We start from the raw sequence: 15299 nt of genomic DNA on the forward strand, positions 1-15299 counted from the left end.
GTGCACAGACGGAGCATCCACTACTCCCCCTGAACCACTGGCCCAGCTTTGCCGAGCTACACTTGTAGAGGTCTCCTTGCAAGGACTGCTGCTGTAATAGAAAAGGGAATGGAATATTCCCTTTTATCAATGGAAATGCATCGGTTGCTCCAATTCAGAAATGCAGTATCATAGAAAATATTTACAGCACTCCAAGTTAGAAGTACTCCAAGCAGCAACTATGTGTAACATAAAGTCAGTTTTACAATAAACTTATATAGCTTATTTAATACATGACAGATGCAAACATTGGTGCATACTAGGGGAAATACTAAGTTCATGTTCATTAACTGATGAAATCGTGTCCACTGCTATAAATTAAAATTTTCCCTTTCGCGGTGAAGGTGGTAGTTGTCCGTTGAAGGGTGAGGGATGCTCCCGCACTGCACAACCTAGTACATGTGCCTCAAATCTACTTCTTTTGCACATCCCATGCAGCGAGAGCACGCATCTCAGGAGCAGTCACTAGTTTGTCGCCATTGTATGAACCAAACCCGTACGGGGAAGGAGGATTTTGCCGTCCAGGTGCTGCTGAAAGCTTTCTGTACGAGGCAAACTACAGCCCGTGCTAAGGGTGAACATGCAGGACTTGGGTAACGGCAACAAGACACAACGTTTTGCCAGAAAGTTCAGGCGGTGCATGCCAGGAGTCTGCTTTTAGACAAATGCTTGCACATAGAGCCTGATAACTGTACATCATCCAGAGTTCCTGCAACTTTATCCCCTGCTGGTTACACGACCAGCTGAGAGAATATCTGTTTTGGAGTGAGCCATTGTCATTATTTTACATGCAGGGTAAAGAGATTTTGATCCTTGAAATCTTACCTTTTTTTTATTATTATTTCTCCCAACTTGTTTTGATTTAATTTGGGTTTGTGAATCCCTACAAGCTTAAAATGGAAAATTAAAAACAAAACAACACACAAGTTTGTGCACATCTTTGACTACAGAAAAATCTTGAAGAACTCTGCAGCCCTTTCTCCACAAGAACAGTTGTCAGTAAACCGCACACAACCACACATCACCTTACCCAGTATGAAACTGAAACACCAACGCGCAGGAAGTTACCCTGTTTACCCTCAGCTCCGCGGCAGGAATCTCTTGCTCTTTTTAATCAATCAGAGTTTCTCATGCTGCAAAACTCAAGTTACTCACCGCGTGCAGAGCTCCCCACCCCTGGAGAACCAGGTCCACTGCTCACATCCGGCAGGTTCCAGCATCGCCCTCAAAATAAAACAATTTCCATTTGGAGAGTTCAAAGGATTGAAAAAAAAACAACCTCACAGGGTGTGCAAAAGTTAACACAGCAAGATACAGCCCAGGTAGTGTGAAAGTTGTTCAAAATATGCAAATTGCAATTTATTTTCATGCCCACGGGACAGTAACACTGTAAAGGTAATTTTGCTGGTCTCACAGCAACAGAAGAACTGATGAAACCATTTTGAGTCTGTAGTGCATATGTATTTCTCCAGGAGCGCGCTTACCGGGAGACAGGCATCGTTTTTGGACTGCACCCTGCCAAAGCCATTTGCCCAATTTGGGCTTTGTGCTGGCTCAAAGGAAACCTTCGCCTTTGGGAACGACGCTGCCCGCAGCAGCTCACAACACTGGAGCGGGCCCTCGGAGGCACAGATGTTAAAGCACCCAAAACAAGCTCAATTGAATGAGTAAGTTTTAAGTTCAAGCAGCACAAGAAGTTAAGCAGGATGGGAGTCGGGATTTGTCCTCCGTGTTCCTTCTGACCGAGTGTGTTTACATTCGCTTAATTATTGGTACAAGCGCAGCATCTAAAGAAAGTATTTAATATTTCTGCTCAGCCCGTCCTTCCCTTTCCAGGACAGCACAGGGAACAAAAAAACCACTGGAAACAGAAACCAAAGTGCAACTGCACTTTTGCCACTGATGAAGTTCATTTTAAGGAAAAAAAACGGTGTCTTGAAAAAAAAAAAACCCGAAGGGCAGCATATTTGTTATTAAAAAGGGGCTGAAGCAGCTGCATATTGAATGGTTTATTTTAGGTCTTGTCCAGGCCTGGAGAGATGACCTGGTCTCCCTGGAGGAAGGCTAGCGGACTTCCCTGCCATTTAACAACTCATTTTGCTTGCTTATTTTTGTTTTTAAAAGAGGATAACTCCTCTTTAAATAGCTTTTTAAAAGTGTATATAGCAGCAGTATGGTACAAAGATGGGCATCATTTTTTTTTTTTTTTTCACAGTAACACACAGGTTAGTATTGCCACTGAAAATATGCCTTAAACAAATGCCTTTAAAAAAAACCAACATTGGGTCTGTATTACTGATCCACCTGGAGTGTTCACAAGTCTTTGCAAATCCAATACCCAGAATTTAAATAATAAAACTGTAAAGTGTTAAATATCATTCCAGAATTGGAATTACAGTAGATCCTACATTCTCCCAACGCTGGCACTGCGCCAGGCAGGTGCATGTTGCTTTATATACACAAAAAAAAAAAAAAACAACACCAAACAAAAAACAAAACCCACCCCAAAAGCGAACACGTTTTGTATTAAATATACATAAATAGCAGGACTGCGGACTGGAGAGCCATGCTGTGTAATACTGAGTCTGTGCTGGCAGAGTCCGTATCCTTCACGGAACGCAGGGACGGACGAGTCCTTCAAGCCCGTCCATCGCGAAGCTGGGGTTTAGCAGGATCCGTCCCAAAGCCGGCGGGCAGAAGGGCGACAGCCAGCACACCGGGGAGGCTGGGTGGGGGGGAGTGTCACAGCTTCTTCATTTTGTCTTTGTTTTTCTGCAGTTTAGTGTGCACCACTTTGAGAGTAGTGAGGAAGTTCCCGAGGAAGAGCAGCAGGAACGTGAAAGCCAACACAAAAACCTGAAAATGGAGAAAAAGGGGTGGGGAGGGGAGGGCAAGGTGAGAGCTGAGGGTACTGTTTGGCCACATTTAAGCGAGCTCTGATGGGGCTTGTTGGCAAGTGCAGGGGTTCGTTAGCACACGAGGAGAGAAGATCATAGCCAAACACACAGTCATGCATCCAGCTGCGTGCGTCGACAGGACGTATATTTTCATCAGGATCACTTAAGTAGCATTTACTGCTTTTTAATATTACAACATGGATTATATTCAACGTTGCTGGACTCTACCAGTCAGTAAAATCAAATCATTAAGACCAATCTAATGGATTAGCATTACGCTACAAGCACGTTCATCGAACGGCAGTGGCACAGGCGTGGGGGAAGGACGCGTTTCTGCGGGAAGCTGCGTTCCTGCTGTTACACCAGTGACCAAAGCGAGCACACCAGCTACAGACACATCTGACCAAAATAAAGCCCATCACGTTATCTGCACACGTGACACCACCCAATCTGGATCTGCAGGAGCAACTGTGTAGCTGGAAAACGGACAGACATGTTTGATGGGTGACAGCAACTGAGAAAGCAAGTCGAAAGATCCCTACAAGCGGGGCGACAAAGTGGGTAATATGTTTTTGAAGTGATTCACTGCCATCATGTTTTTGTATGTGTAACCCACGGATCAGCCACAAAGAACCACCAGCAGCCACTGCTATTAAATGCCTGTATGCACAAACAATATGGAGAGATTTTTACCCACATGTATTTTCTTCCCCTTTCAGTTTGCGCGGTCGCTCGTGGGTGCAAATTTACCTATGGTAACTCACATTTATTTGAGTGCTCTTGTATAGGCTCTGTGCCACATCATCTCGATATATTTAGACAGGGTCAGATGCCCAAATGTCTTTAAGGATGTAATTAAACACCCTCTCTCCCCCAGCTCTGTGCTTTTTCTGAGCAGAACCAACACCTACCTGCCATTCTTTGCACTCCTTATGCCTCGACAATCCGAAAAGCGTGACTGCATTATATAGCTGCCAGAACTAAAAAGGGGAAAAAAAGACAATTTCATTGCTAGCAAAAAAAACCCCAAACCTTAGAAACATTTGTCACGTGTGCGTGTGATCCAAAGCACCTTTTTATGGTGCTGCCACTGCAGTGTCAGAACCCCCCACCCCAGGTTCCACGCGGCAGAGGGAAGAACAGGATTGCCCAACTTACATGCCCAAAGAACAAGAAGGGAAGGAGAAACGTCAGCCCCCGCCACATCCAGGACTGAAATCCTTCTGGAAAAGGTTAACAGAAGAGGCAGAGAGTGAGCACAGAGAGCCAGGACCAGAGCTGCAGCCCTCCCCAACCCCCCCAACCAGCCCATAAGGACTATTCCTGTCCTGCTCTGCAATAACCATCTGATGTAAATTATAGACTTGAAGGTGTGGTAATGGGAGAAGCATGAAGATGGGGGTGACCAAAACCTCCATCTTAGCCCCCTCGAGGGCTGAGGGAGAGCAGAGCCCTCTGCCCCCAAACCCCAGGACCCGAGGAGGGGGATAAAAGCCCGGTTCCCCTTCCTGCCACAGGACGCCGTCGGCAGGGTAGGGGGTGGCAGCTCTGCAGAGCTCGCTCTCAGGAGGCCACACAGCATCACACACAGCATCACACGCTCCCTATCGCTGCATCTAAAAACTGCGCCAAAACTGTGCAAACAGAAGTACTGCAGAAAACCTCACCTACTGTAAGGTCCAAGTGGTTCCTCTCCCCCAAAGCACGGAGTCTGTAAAGGCAGCCCCTTTGATAATAATATTGTAGGAACTGAACACAACCTGGAGGAAAGAAAACATCATTGCATTGGCTATTCAGAAGTATGATAAATATATCGAACTATTTTAATAATGTTTAATCCAACAGATTTAATTATTGTTTATATTTGTACATTGTATTTTTTTATTCTATCATTATATTTCTACAGTTTAATACCCCAGTATTTACCAAGCAGAAGTGTTTTCTTCTAAGCACACAAGATACAAAACTATTTTATCCCGTGAATTAGCAAGGTAAGATATACTCACTCTGAAATATTGAAAATGCTAAAAATTGACTGCGAAACATTTGATACATGAGTCCATCTGGCCTAAAAGCAAAATACAAAAGGAGGTTTATTTGTTTGATAACAAAGCATACGATGCAGCGCCCTTCCCCTTTCTCAGCCAAACCGCATCCCATCAGCAAACGAAGCGAGCAGCTGGTACCCAGCCCCCTCCACCCCATCAGGAGCCCAGAGAAGGTGCTACAGCCGCACATCCCAACTCCAGCGCGTAGGAAGCGCTCTCGTTGATTAGGTTTCCCCTCCCCGACGTGTTTAAATGCTGCCCCCTCTTATTCATTTGCTTATCGCAGTTTTCTCTGGGCAGCAATCACAGCCGTTCAGCAGCGTCTGCATCAAGAATCCAAGCGGTGGAGATGGGGCTGGTTGTGCTGCTGCTCCTAAGGGTAGTTCAGGATAGACAGAGGACACGGCACCTTCTGCTCCAGCCACCGTGTCATCCCCTTACATACTCAGGAGCAGAAACATTTGTTGTTTTAAAACAATTTTTAATTATTACTAATCGGTGGATGCCAAAGTTGAGCCAGGCTGCACGGTGGCTGTAATGGGGGTGTATCGCTGTGCTGTTGGACCAACACCACCACCCGCGGGAAGCAGTTTTGGCTTTATACTCTTTGTAATCTGGGTTCAATAAAGCCACCAAACAGAACTCATTTTGTGGTGTCCTCCCTCTAAAGCAAAGTGCTGCTTGTTTGCTTAGTTACACAGAGACAGAAATCAGGAGATTTTGCTACCATCAGCGCAACTACAGCTTAGGGTTTGGGTTTCTTTTTTTTTTTTTTTAAATCGGCTATGTAAATACAAACTTGCAGTGTCGTGTTTATCATTGAAAACATCTGTAACATCAGACAAATATAAAGTCTGATACTTCGCCATGTGCCTGCGTGGCCACAGCTTCATGGTCACGCTGGATTTAAATGCTCAGGTGATGCAAACAGTGTGAAACAGGCTTGAAGCACCTCCAGCAGGCGAGAGCGGACTCACCACGTTAACATTACTCCAGACAGGAACGTGGAAACGTAGTGATGCGACACCCACCAGCCTTTGATCCTGAACAGAAAAAACGGGGCAGTTAGGCGAGAAACATGGATTTTAGCACTGTAAGTCTGGCTTTACAGACAAAAAATGCTCCTGAGTTGGGGGAGGAGGAAGGACGGACCAAAACATACGGCTCAACTCAAGCAAAAGGGGTGCTGCACAGCGCTGTCCTGGCAACATGGCTTAGGCACGGGTACAAATCCACGACTGCCGGAGGGAGGCTCAGGACCAGGGCACACCTTGCGTGCTCCCACAAGCTCTCCAGCACAGCAAGCAGCAGCAGTTCCCACAGCACGAGGTACCGTGGTGACTAATGATGCACAAGTTTCAACCCACACACCCTTTTTTTTCCTCCCCGTGCCATGCAAATAAGTGACATTTCCAAGTCCTTCCTATGAGGTGGCTGTTTGTTTCGAACACTGTAGAAAGCTCAGAAAATAACGGTGAAGTGAGCAAGGGACGGCGCTGCCTTGGAAACTGAGCCAACAGTTAGGAACTGCACCTTCTCCTCCCTCCTCAAACCTCAGGTGGCCACATCTGCCCTTGGAAGTGACCAGGGAGACGGATGGAGACAACAGACCCTGCAGAGACACATCAGCATCTCGGATTTGCTGGGCTTCAACACCAAGCTGAATCTGCTTTTGTGGCTTGTTTTTCTTTTAAGGACATTTCACACTTTAAATAGTTTTTGCAGGTGGCACGGTACCTGGATCCATTGCTAATGAGAATGCTTTCCCGTATCGTCAGCGTGCAGTAATACCACACTAACAGAAAGTTAAACACTTCATCTGTAACCCTGTTAAAAAAAAAAACCCCACACAGTAAAAAAAAAAACCCCAACCTGTTAATTATAAAGACACATTCAAAAAACCAGTATTTTTCCTCTGTCCCCTTGCCCAAGTGAGGCCATGGACACAAAGTCTCAGTCCTGAACATCTCTAATCCACATGCAGAGCCACGCGCATCGGCAGCAGCACCGGGCTCAGAGTCCTTTCCTCCGGGAAGTGCCCCGTGATATAACACTGCAGATCTTGAGCCGATAAGCAGGTACGCAGAGATGACATTAATTCCTTCTGAAGGAGAGAAAGCACCATGGAAGCAGCGGATGATCCAATTTAGAGAGGCATTTCCAGGCTAATTCAATGAGTAGATTCCATGAGATCTATATAAATCCAATCAACTAAAAGAGCAGAAGAGCATTACACTCTGGGGGGAAGAAAAGCCTTTATTTTGCCATTTGCAGACCCCTGAAGCCAAGGGAATTTGTGGCAGCCTCTGCACATGGCAGCATCACCCTGATGATCCTGCATTCACCCAGACCCAGAGAGACCTCAGTGGAAGCACCTGGCTCCAACACTTTCCTGGTTTTTAAGCAAAACTGAATACCGGAAGCTTGTTGGTGCTAAGATACTTTATCTGTGAGCTACAGATAATGTTTCAGGTCCGATAACTTCATGCAAATCCTCTCTGGTTGCATTTGCAACCCCAGAGCTGCAGCACGGTGCCAGTCCCTGCCTGGGACAACCTACAAGCAAAACCAGCCGCTCATTCCGAAGCACGGCACGATGCCAGAAAAGCAACAGATCAGGAAACGCAATGTTGGACTTCTCTCGGTTACAAGAGACTCCAAAAAAAGTTGAAGAAGGAAAAGCAAGTAGCTAAAATACAGGTCTTGCACTTGTTGAAGAGGTGTAAAAGCTGTCCTGCTGTCCAGCTACTCAAAGCCTAAACATTGCCAGAGCCCATCTCACCATCCTTAACAGAAGAGAACAGTTAGTTCAAACCCAGCACACTTCTATTCAAAATATTTGATTAAAAGTGAAAATGCAGGCTTACCTGTAGTGGGGAATAAACCTGCAGGTGACAGCCCCGAGTAACAAGATTATAGTCAGATAAAGTTTGAACTTCTCATACTCGTCCTTGTAGGCAAACCTGGAAGGGAACAGAGAGAGACACAAACGGGTGTTTCACCAGAACACGGCTTCACTTTTTTCAAACCAGATACAAATCCACAGGCTGAGCCCAGAGACAGAGGTTTTGCTCGAAACGTTTAAAAAACCAGCAGACGGTGGTGAAAGGCAGCGTTCTGCCTGCAGGGTCCGCCTGGGCTGCACGGCCATTACACTGCAAGGCAATGGCTTAAATCCGTACGAGCTGGTTTCTGCATTGGCACAGTAAGATTTAAAAAAAAAAAAAAAAAAATTTTAAAAGTCCCTGTTTTCTGAAGCACTGTACGTCTAGAAGTCGCAACCCCCTTTTCCATTGCAAAAAATCCCCCTTTACAATTAAAGCTACAGGCTGGGCTGAAAAGCCAGTGATGGAGAGACTTGATCAGAGCTGCACGAAGCGATTGCCTGGCCCTGTGTCATGGTCCGACCCGCCCACCCTCGACAGTTCGTCTTTTACCAGATCTAAGAGAAACCCATTCCCATCTCTGGACTTCAGCCCACATCCACGGATGGCCCCAGGGAAACCCAAATTCACACGCACGGAAACGCTCACTCACTTTGCTTGGTTACTCAGGAGAGTTACATTCACGTTCCCCAGCACCAGGTTTAAGTACAAGCTGGAAGACAAAAACCAAGAGCAGCCCCAGGTAAGTCATTTTATTTCAATACCGTAAAATGACCCAGATTGGAGCTGAAAATATCAGCATATCTGCCAAAGCCACGTTTGCTGTAGGTTGTTAATTAAGGCAAACTGGAGAGACAGACTACAGAAGAGGACTTAAACATGGAAAGATTGGTCAGCATTTCCAAGAAGTTAGAGAAAAGGTTTGTTTTCCTGGCCCCTTTTCTGCGCTACAGTGTAAGAGCGAGATATGTGGAGTGCACTGTCCAAACCCAAAAATAATGGGGAGAAACTGGAAGAAAAGTTTGATAGAAACTTCTGAGGGGCTGTGCAGCCCTTGACAATTGAAAGAAATCCGTCCTAGCAACCCCACTTGAAGCAAAGTATAAATTTTACGTTGGTTGAAAACACTATTTAAAAAACAAACAAACAAAAAAAAGAGAGGGAGAGAAAATTCTTGTGCTGATTTAGTCTTAAAAAACTAGCATAGGAAAACATCCTCGTGAAATACTGAATTGCACAATCTCTCCCCAATGCAGGGTTACTTTTATTTTAACAAGAAAACCTGCACTGCCTACACGCGGTACATTTACATGAATTTCCAGATAATGAATTCTGTATACGACTGACACAGCAGCTCAGCAAGAGATTTATGACTAATCCAGTTTTACACGTATTTCTTCAACACACACATTATCTTTTGGGAACAACACCGCTGTGAACACTTAAAAAAATAAAAAAAAAAAAATATCAGCCTTTCTGGAGCACGTTCCTCCCCAGCGAAGCACATACCCGTTCTTCTTCGGCAAGTAGGCTTCCATGTCGAAGAAGGCATTTTGCCTCTCCTTGATCTGGGTGCTGATCTCCTGAATGAGAGCAAACTCCTCAGGACTCGCTCTGGGCTTGCACCTGCAAGAACGTAGACACGAGATATTCCTGTACGTGCTTTTACCTCCTTTTTATTTGAAGGAAAACAGAGTTGTCATAAAAACCACGCTGTTAAAAAGCTAACTGCGTGAGCTGATGCCACTGCGCATTTTGCTCCTACAGTTCTGCAGCACCATTTGGCTTACCGTGATTTTATTTCACTGCCTGCTTTACGCCATTGTAGGTTTAAGCTAGCTAGTTTATAAATCAGCTTCTCTATTCATCTCAGCTGAGTGACCGGATTCCGTACCTCTTCCCTAGCAGAGCACTTAGGGAATATTGTGCTTTTTTTGCAGGAACTCTTTCCACTTTGGGAACTTTGTGCGTGATTTCAGGCACTGCCCTTGCAGAGGCTGCAGCTCTTCAGGCATGAAATATTTCAGGATGATTTACCGACAAACGGCAGTTTTACCAATTCATGTCAAACAGAGAGCAGTGCAGAGCGGCGTTAGCAACCCGTGGTATGGGAGGTGGTGTATTCAGACCTGCACACAAGGAATTTAGCTCGTGGCTCCCAGGGATTGGCTGAGCATCCACAGACAGTTCCCTCCTGCAAATCCACCCAGGAACAGGTTACGCGTTCAGGTTCAAGGATTGATGCGGCTCTCCCAGCATGGCTTAAGAGCAAAGCTTTGCTCACCTAGCAAAACACGTGGACCAAAAGCTGTACGGTCTTGCAGTGTACGGCACATACCGCAAGGATGCGGACCCACACAGGGTCTCTCAAGGATCTTCTTTATTTACAGGACTCCATCTCTCACGGGGTTACAAACATTTTACCTGGCTGTGATAGATGGAGCTGACTCAAGAATAACATGGAGCAACGTTACCACTGCAACAAAGATTGCGTATTAAAATGCTAAAAATCCAAACATTTCAGCCCTTTGGGAAGGAGAAGCATCCCATCCCTGCCTCCTCCACCCTCCAGGTCTCTCATTACCGTTGCAGGCTGTGCTTCAGGTCCCTTAGTGTCTTCTTCTGCCGGTGTATGGAGCTGCTGCAGGCTGTCTGCAAGCTGGTGACTTCCTCCAGTTTCTGCCTGTAAACTTTGTGTGTTTCCTGCAGAAGAAGAGGAGAGGATGGGTAGGAAGAACCCCTCTAGGTTACATATTGCTTTTGGTCCTCGCCTCTGAAGGAAGCAAGCAAACCCCTGTTTTGTTGGGAGTCAACAGACACTCCTGCAAACAACGAAGGAGGGGGTGACACCAAGCCAATGCGGATCCAATACGGCTTAAATAGACATTAATGAAGTTCCTGCAAAACAAAAAGCATCCTCTGCACCCATCTCATTTCCTCTTTCTAATGAGCTTTCCCACTCAGGAGCTCCTTGTTCCCCATCCCAGCCTGTCAAGAAGCCCTAAATGCTCTGTTTGATCTCAGTCTGTCTCCATCAAATGGGTGGCTAAATCGCAGAGCAGGAACTCTGATTTCACAGCCAGATTAAATCTGGGAAAAAATAGAACACAGATGAGGAACCAGAAGGAAAAAAAAAACCAAACACCAAAAACCACAAAACCAGCCACAGATCCATGCCTCAGGGTTTAGATGCCTCCTGGCCACCACTGCCATCCATGGCCACCCCATGCATGTTCAAGCAACCTACGTAAGAAGTGAACACATCCCCTCCCTGTGGCATTAGATGCTCCCTCGTTGGTTCTCTGAAGCCCCCAATTGGTGTTTGACTGACCATAATGAGGACACGCTAACCAGCTGCAAGCCCATTGCTCTCACACCCCTCCCTCTGCTTGGGAATAAACATGCTCTGCTTTTCCGCCCTTTGCGGTGATTTCACCACCCTCTCAAGTGCAGGGAGACCTCGGGAAGAGCTAACCAGACACCACACAATGCCCTCCAGGCAAATGCTAAGTTCTACAATAACTTGGAAAAGAGAGTTTGTAGAGTTAGTTCCAAGAGAAGGCACTGGTTAAATGGCTATTTGCGTGGCTGCTTTACCTGTCAGCACATCAACGACCACAGAAAATTACCACTGGTTTTCCTGGAGCATAAACACAGTGCTAAAACCATACAAAACAACTCTTTGCTCACCTCCTCGTTAGGACCTTGCTGTTAGCTGTTCATTATTTACAGGGGCAATGCAAAACAAGCCCTGGTATCCAATTTAAAAACCTTAATGACCAAACTAACCATGCCCAGGCACCGCAGCTCGCATTGTTTCAGGATTGGTTTGGCTTTGCTTAGCACCGGCAGGACTTCGGGGCTCCCTGGATTGCGCAGTAACTCGTTCTGCTCCTCTACATGTCACGCAACAGCGTCTTTTAAAAGGCTGGTCCAAAGGGTGTAAGAAGCTCTTTGCCAAAAAAGTGTTCAAACATTTATTGGAAACACTAACAGGCGAGTTGAGAGCTGGTAAATTCCACTGCCAGCCAAAAACATCAGGATAATGATTCCAAACTGACATGGTATTTAGAAGAACATAACATTTGCTTGTAGTGAAGTTAGTTATTCATCAAGAGAGATGACTGCTTACAGGGGGACCCACCGGCAGCGCAGGGCGCACTGCGCTGCCTTTACATTAACAGAAGTAACCCACAGGCCAAATACCTGCCCAGAAGGTCAGCTCTCTCTCCGCGTAGGAAACAACAAGTGCAGAAAAACAAAGCACCCGTGCACCAGGGAGAGGAGGATTTTTTGCCCCAAGTTGAAAAGCTCCCAGGCATGAGACATCAGAGGTGCCTCTGCACCCAAGTTTACAATTTTTGCAGCACCGGAGCCGCAACTGCCCAGTTTGGAAGTGGAAATTGCGCTGCCCGCAGGCGAAGGGCAGGCAGCAGCTCAGCACAGCCCCGCGCTGCAAATCCTGGGTGTTTTCTGAAGGTACCTTGAGGTCTATTTTCCACGGCACTCACAACAGCCCTGCCTGTGGTCAGTACTTGCTCGTTTGCAGGACACAAATCGCATTCACAGGGAGCCCTCGCAGGGCTTTTTCCTAATCAAAATGTGTTTCACATGTTCACACGCAGGGTTTAAACTAACAAGCTGTTGGAGGGCAACTTGCATTTTCTCATGTCCCTGCTCCAAATCTGCCATGCCCCGCAGTCCCCAGCTCTTTCTCATGCTGCTCCTCCAGAGATGGAAGTCCTGCCCTGGCAAACCAAACTGTAAAAAACCCACAGATGTGGCTGGTTAGAAGTGCTTTGCAAACCTGGATGTCCCCCAACCCCATCTCACACCCCCCGAGGGGATGCTCAGTGCTGCAGCAGCATCATCCCCTTCAAAGCCCCTCAAGTCGGAGTTCCCCAAATACCACCACAGCCCCAAGTGCCCCGTGCCAGACACCTGGGGGGCAGGAGCTACAACCAGAGTCTAAAGTCCTCCTCTGCAGAAGGAAGACACAGCCCCTGACCCAGAACTTACAACACAATTATAAAACACGAGATGGGGCAGGGGTGCATCAAAACAGAGATTGTTTTGTCCCACGGGGCTGGCCCTGCTCTCAATACACAATAAAATCTGCTCACCATCAATTTTTTTCCCCCCACTAGCACTGCACAAGAGACCCTTTTAGTGGAGGTGACCAAAGTACCTTGGAAAATGCCAACAGGCAGCTCCTTCCAAACACGAGCAGCAGCTCCTGCGTGGCCCAGGACCAGCATTTCCAGCCGGCGATGAGTCAGGCCAGGCAAAAAGGGTGCTGAAGTGGGATGATGCAGATGCAGAGGGGCTCAGGCTGCTGCCAGGAAAACCAGGCTCCTCAAGAGCAAGAGATGCTACGGGTACGTCCAAAAAGCCACGTGCAAGGGCAAGCATGAGCGGACACCCTCACTGAAGTACTTTCTCACTAAAGAGTTGGGTTTTCTATCCCAACACGTCACATTCTGATTTGAATGCAGTTAGGGAGCACAGAGCCTTCCTCCAACGAACACAGAAGCACCACCAGCCTCTTGAGGAGCTGGAGCAGAGTTATGTCCTCAGGACAGCACTGTGTTCTCTTCTTCTCCAACACCATCTCCAGATTGTGAGCCCTGAAGCTCTCAGATAATGGATGTTATCCCAACTTTTCACCTCTACAGTACTAAGCCCTGGGGAATTATACATCGTGCCACCGGCAGCTGTGACCCACCAAGAAGCATTTCTACTTTCCTTTTACAGATGGGGAAACCAAGGCAGGGATAAGTCATTGACATCTTGCCGTGCTTTAGGCCAGACTCGAGCAGCGTGCTCTGCAAGAAGGTGCACACACATCTCAAAAAAAACCCGCCAGCTGGCGATCCCCCCCAACGCCCAACCACCACCTTTCCTTCTGTTAACAAGCGTACAACCTGAACTGACTTTTAATGAAGACAAGGAGCTAAATCTGGAAATCACGCTTTTTTTTTTTTGTGGCGCACGTTCTGTTTAACAGCCTAAAAGAGGCTAACAGCCACGCAGAGCGAGAACAGCCGGTTGTGTTTTATCTTTAAAAATTTAAAGCATGCGTATGGGCACAGCATTGACGGCATACGGGAAAAGGAATGTTTCTGGAGGTAAAAGCCTTTTGCAGAAGCAGCTCCGAGGTCTTTCTGCCCCTCAACGCACTTTTGCGAGATGGGAAAACTATTGTATCCTACCGGAGGAAATTAAACTCGGGCCAGGGGATGCTCGCAGCGCAGGCGCTCCCCATGCCATGCTACGGGTGCATGAAAACGCCGGGTCCCCCTTCTCGGCCCTCGCTCTAGCAGTGGGAACGGCGTCCCCTCGGATGCCTCATGGGACCGACCCGGGGCACGGCCGCGGTTTGGTCTGGGATGTCCCGCAGCAGCTGGTACCCCCGGCACCGGGGCACGGGGGTGTTTCTGGGGTTGGGTCCCCGGCTGCGCTTCGTGCCTGCACCCGGGGCCTGCGGACGAGGCGCCGTGCACCCTTGGCCCCGCCGGGCGCAGCGAGGAGGGGGACGAGCCTTCCCGCATCCCTGGAAGCTCCTTGCCGAGGCCGCCCCGAGGCCTCCCAGGGAAGGGGGCGGCGGAGGAGGGGAAACCCCCCGCGGAAGGGGGGCGGCGGAGGGAAGACCCCCGGGTGTGTGTCGGGGGACCCCGGAGAAGGGAGCGGGCGGAGGGGGAGGACCTCCGTGGGAGAGCGGAGCGGCGGAGGGGACCCCGGGGGCGCGCACCCCGCTCTGCCGGCCCCGCTGCTGCAGGGCCCCCTCCCAGCTTGCGGCGGCGCGGCCGGGCGGGCAGAGGGGAGCCCTGGGGGCCAGCCCGGCGCCGCCCGTCCCGCGCAGCCACGGGGAAGGCAGCGCAGGGCAGGGCGAGGGAAGCAGCGGACGCGAAACCGGGCGAGGCGAGGCGCGGCACGGCGCGGAGCCCCCACCGCCCCTCACCTGGAGCTGCCGGAACTCCTCCTCCAACTCCCGCCACTCGCCCCGGCACCGCTCCAGCTGCACCCTCATGGCGCGGGGGCGGCGGGACCCGCTCTGCTGCTGCCGGCGGCGGGGCCAGCCCGCACCGGGGCCGCCGGGCCACGTGCGCCCCTGACGTCATCGCGCGGGGCTGGGCGCGGCGCCGCGGCGGCGGCGCGCGCTACCCGCCGCCCCGCCCCGCCCTGAGGCGATGGGTCCCCTCAGGCGCCGCCCACCGGCCCCACCGAGCCCCCGCACCTCGCCCGCGCCTTTGCGTGCGGTGGCAGAGCCCGAAGCGCTGCGTGGGGATGGGGTGGGGGGAGATAGAACCTGAACCCGCCCCCGCCGTGTGGTGCTGGCGGAGCCGCCGTGCCGCGGGGACGGTCCCCTCAGAGCGACCCCCTGGCTGAGGTGACCACAGGCCTGGGCTGAGGCGGCCCGGCCCAGCAAC

The 15299-nt window shown here is 49.1% G+C and overlaps 1 protein-coding gene across 2 annotated transcripts; it reads right to left on the reverse strand.

Annotated features, from left to right (window-relative positions):
* Positions 1–1639: 1639 nt before the first annotated feature.
* On the reverse strand, positions 1640–14985 carry TMEM120B (transmembrane protein 120B). 2 transcript variants are annotated; one of them, XM_063350978.1, is made up of 12 exons: positions 14831–14985; positions 10454–10572; positions 9379–9495; positions 8522–8581; positions 7852–7947; positions 6722–6811; positions 5962–6027; positions 4943–5004; positions 4604–4696; positions 4095–4159; positions 3848–3916; positions 1640–2895 (listed from the first exon to the last, which is right to left on the reverse strand). In XM_063350978.1, exons 1-12 carry the CDS (start codon positions 14897–14899, stop codon positions 2782–2784), a joined length of 1020 nt encoding a protein of 339 aa, XP_063207048.1. In that variant the 5' UTR covers positions 14900–14985; the 3' UTR covers positions 1640–2781. The 2 variants fall into 2 exon arrangements, with proteins under 2 accessions (XP_063207048.1, XP_063207049.1); XM_063350979.1 differs by having other exon boundaries at positions 2819–2895; positions 3844–3916.
* Between the last annotated feature and the right edge of the window lie 314 nt (positions 14986–15299).

The sequence above is a fragment of the Chroicocephalus ridibundus genome, chromosome 13 (assembly GCF_963924245.1).
Source record: "Chroicocephalus ridibundus chromosome 13, bChrRid1.1, whole genome shotgun sequence".
Taxonomy (NCBI): Eukaryota; Metazoa; Chordata; class Aves; order Charadriiformes; family Laridae; genus Chroicocephalus; species Chroicocephalus ridibundus.

What these genes read in the sequence shown, in the direction of transcription:
- TMEM120B (XM_063350978.1), bottom strand. Translation starts at nt 14,899, where the DNA reads ATGAGGGTGCAGCTGGAGCGGTGCCGGGGCGAGTGGCGGGAGTTGGAG. An exon ending in CTGAAGCACAGCCTGCAACG is followed by an intron (nt 9,496 to 10,453) that starts GTAATGAGAGAC and finishes ACGTTCTTGCAG; the next exon opens with GTGCAAGCCCAGAGCGAGTC. An exon ending in CTCCTGAGTAACCAAGCAAA is followed by an intron (nt 7,948 to 8,521) that starts GTGAGTGAGCGT and finishes GTTCCCTTCCAG; the next exon opens with GTTTGCCTACAAGGACGAGT.